Source organism: Peromyscus maniculatus, chromosome 4 (genome assembly GCF_049852395.1).
Source record: "Peromyscus maniculatus bairdii isolate BWxNUB_F1_BW_parent chromosome 4, HU_Pman_BW_mat_3.1, whole genome shotgun sequence".
NCBI lineage: Eukaryota > Metazoa > Chordata > Mammalia > Rodentia > Cricetidae > Peromyscus > Peromyscus maniculatus.
This window is the reverse complement of record NC_134855.1, coordinates 65,887,447-65,891,566: the sequence shown is the minus strand read 5'-3', so window position 1 is coordinate 65,891,566 and position 4,120 is coordinate 65,887,447. Positions and strand designations below refer to the sequence as shown.

At 37.1% G+C, this 4,120-nt stretch overlaps 1 protein-coding gene across 1 annotated transcript; it reads right to left on the bottom strand.

Moving 5' to 3' along the window:
* Window positions 1–810: 810 nt before the first annotated feature.
* On the bottom strand, window positions 811–1,803 carry LOC102919262 (olfactory receptor 4C15-like). The gene has a single exon (XM_006996948.3). The coding sequence runs from the start codon at window positions 1,732–1,734 to the stop codon at window positions 811–813; it is 924 nt and encodes a 307-aa protein (XP_006997010.2). The 5' UTR covers window positions 1,735–1,803.
* Between the last annotated feature and the right edge of the window lie 2,317 nt (window positions 1,804–4,120).

Sequence of the window (4,120 nt, the reverse complement as noted above, 5' to 3'; positions counted from 1 at the left end):
ACCCCAGAGACATCCTTCAGTAAGTCCACATCTCCTAATTCTCTGCAAATAGCCACAACTGAAGACCAAGTAGTCAAATGCCTAACACTTATAGACACATCTCATTTAGGCTACTGTAACTGAGTTGTCAATTCACAGTGTGTAGCATGAATCTTAGAGGTCTTATTAATAAAATCAAGCCTGAGGCTAGTTATTGGGGGGAATACTGGAAGATCAGAGAGATAGAACAAGCCACAGCTAACCTTACCTGGCCAACTTCTCAGCTGATCTTGTTTCCTCAGACTGGAAGCTTCTGTGTCCTCATATCCGAATGGCTCTCAGCTGAACTGTGTGGTTCAAAAGCCTGAAAGCTTAACCAGCCAAATGCTTCTAGTTTCTGGTCTTCACGCGTTATATATCTTTCTGTTTTTGCCATCACTCCCTGGGATTAAAGGCTCGCTTTCTGGAATTAAAGGTGTGAGTCACCGTGCTTGGCTGTATCCTTGAACAAATGGTTTTCTGCCTCTGGAATGCTAGGATTAAAGGCGTGTACTACCACTGCCTATCCTAAGTATCTAGTGGCTTTTCTGTTCTCTGACCCCAGATAAGTTTATTAGGTTACACAGTATTTTGGGGAACATAATACCACCACAATAGTATAAGTGTTAATTTCTAGTTAAAGACAGTGTTTCAGCCTATTATATTGATGCTTTCCCTATAGAACAATGTCATCTCTTTCTGTATAATGAACAAACTGTAAAGTACTTGAAGTAAGTATTGATTTCTTTATTCTCTACATTAAAGTTTGTAAGTATAAAGTTTTAAATTTTATTAGACCATCTTTAATCTCTTCCACATTTTCTTAATGGCATTTTTTATTTCTTTATTTCTAAAAGTGTAAATCATGGGGTTGAGCAATGGAGTCATGATGGCATCAAACACAGCCACCTTCTTCTCAAAAGAAGATGCAGATGTGGATCGTGCATATATAAATATGCACGGAACAAAGAATGAAATCACAACAGCAATGTGGGATCCACAAGTTGAGAGGGCTTTCCATCGCCCTTCAGAACTGTGATTTCTTAGAGAAAACAAAATGACACCATAGGAGATCAGCAACATAGAAAAGATTATGATGCAGATAGACCCACTGTTGGCAAACACTAGCAGGCCATAGACATAAGTGTCAGTGCAGGCCAACTCCAGTAATGGGAACAAGTCGCACATGAAGTGATCAATCACATTAGGTCCACAAAAAGGTAACTGCAAAGTAAAGATTATTTGTATGATAGCATGTAAGAATCCCCCTGCCCATGCCACCCCTACCAGAGTGCCACAGAGCCTCCAGTTCATGATGGAAGAGTAGTGTAAGGGCTTACAAATGGCTACATAGCGGTCATAGGCCATAACTATGAGAACAATCACTTCCACTGCAGCAAAGAAGTGTACAGCAAAGATCTGTGTCATGCAGCCTTCAAAGGAGATGGTTTTGCTCTCATCAAGGGAGTCAGCAATCATCTTTGGTGTGATGACTGAAGTAATGCATGCATCCAGGAAGGAAAGAAATGCCAAGAAGAAGTACATGGGTGATCCCAGCAGTGCAGAACTGCAGAGAATGGTTACTGCAATTATTATGTTTCCTCCAATGGTTGCTATGTAGACAAACAAAAATACAACAAATACTACTTTCTGAACTTTTGGGTTCTGTGAAAGTCCCAGGAGGACGAACTCAGCTACAATAGTCTGATTTGGCATGATTCTTTAGACAAGTTTCACATAAAATTGCTTTTATTAACCCATGCATTTAGTCATTTATGTATATGTGTGCTTATTTACTTCGTGGTGTGTGTGTGTATGTGTGTGTGTGTGTGTGTGTGTGTGTGTGTGTTTATGCATTTATGCATACATGTGCAGGTGCTTTAGTCTTTCTGAAGAACTCAGAGAACAGTCACCAGGAATAACTCTCTTTCTACTGTGCAGTTTCTGGAATTTGAACTCAGGTAGTCAATCCTGCCAGCAAGTATCTTTATCACTGAGCCTTCTTTCTGGCCAAAACTGCTGCCATTTAAATCTGCAATTATGAGAAAAAATTGCTTCAAACAAGTTTACAGTACAATACAAACAAGCATGTGCACTGATATGCAAACTTATATTGCTTAATTGCTTTAATGTTTAGAACAAAAATTGGAAATTTATTGAAGGGAGCAGTTAATGATCAAGTAGAATTGTGATGGAGATAAATTACTGAATATTCAACTCAGACTTGTTTATATTATGTGATAAAAGTTACCTGCTTGGTCTAAAGAAAGAAATAGTGAATCTTTCAAGTTTCAGCTGTTTTCATTCTTCTGTGACTTCCTGGTGTGTAGTCTTAAGGGGCATCCTAAAACTATATTCTACTTATGGACAGAAAGATCACACTTGATCAACCATATCTGTTAGGGCCTACCCAAACACTTTGTTATAACAGTTGATGAAGCAGTAGGAAACAAACTTGGAATTTCTGGATATATTTCAAATTCTCTTTGATGTCTGCAATGCATTAACACTTATATTGGGCTAACTCATTCTTTATAATCTAGAAATGTTGATGGGTAAGTGTCTAGTTCTATACATGACAGATATTTTTAAAGAGCTATGATATCAATTTTAATTCAGCATTTTAAAATGTGACCCTAGCTTAATTAAAATAAGGTCTGTTCTCATGATAGATGAAATAATTCAAAGAAAACTATTACTAAATGAATAACTAATTTAAAAATTATAAAAGGAGGTCATGAAGTTGGAAGGATGATGTAATGGTGTCCTCTATGGGGGTCTGAAGGGGTGTAAGGGTGGATATGATGAAGATAAATTTTGTGCATGTGTGAAATTAAAAATAAAGACTTTTTTTTTGGTTTTTCAAGACAGGGTCTCTCTGTCTAGCTTTGAGCCTTTCCTGGAACTCACTTGGTAGCCCAGGTTGGCCTCGAACTCAGAGATCCTCCAGGCTCTCTGCCTTCCGAATGCTGGGACTAAAGGCATGCACCACCACTGCCTGGCTTAAAAATAAAGACTTTTACAAGGCAACAGCCAAGCACTTTCATTTGCAAATTGACTACATCCAATTAAATGTGTAATGGAAAGAAGGAGCAGTTGTACTATAATATAGAGTCTTGACACTTCTTAATCATCATTAGTACACCATGATACCTGTTTTTAAAATGTATAATTCTGTGATACATGTTTTGAAATCTGTATAAATTTAGTATTTGGGAGATGTTTGTAAACAGCTTACCTGTTTAGTCTAAGCTCATGAAGGAGGTCAAATTTGAAAATACTAAAAATGTTGCTCTTGACATGTTTTTCCAATTATAGTTCAATTCATTCTCTTGAAAGACCAACTTCTTTATCCACTGATGAAATTCTTTCTTGAATCATTAAGATAAATAATCTAGCCCTTAAGCTCATTTTTCTCAAGGTGGCACAGGTTTCAAAATGTCTATATCCTCTCCTGTATATACAATGCATGTGTCTATAAATAATAAATTATGTATATGATAGTATGTACATATAGATACATTGTTCTTAAAATTTGTGCACAAATTAGTAATATATTTGTACTAAGAGGAAGAATAAGTTAATTGTAATGCTTGTCAATTAGATTATACAGAAACAATTTTACATGTTTATGAAAGTACAAAAAAAGAAACCCAAAGCAGTATTGTCTATACTTTAAAACAACCATTTCCATGTCTTCTCATTTCTGTTCCTCACCAGTATCTATAATATAAACTCAGTGTCTGCTCATATACCATACATAAGGAAACAACAGAATAAAAACCCTGTAATGCATTGTCATCATTCTAAAATAAGCACGAATGTGCTATTTTTTTTAATTTTTTAATTCATTTTACATACCAACCACAAATCTCCCTCTCATCCCTCCTCCCTCTCCCTGCAACTTTCACCCTCATCTCCTCCTTCTACAGGGTAAGTTTTCCCATCACAGGGAGCAGCTAAGCCTGGTACATTCAGCTGAAGCAGGACCAAGCCCCTCCTCACTTTATCAGGGGTGAGCAAGGTGTTCAACCATAGGTAATGGGATCCCGAAAGCTGGCTCATGCACCAGGGATAGATCCTGATCTCATGTACTCTATTC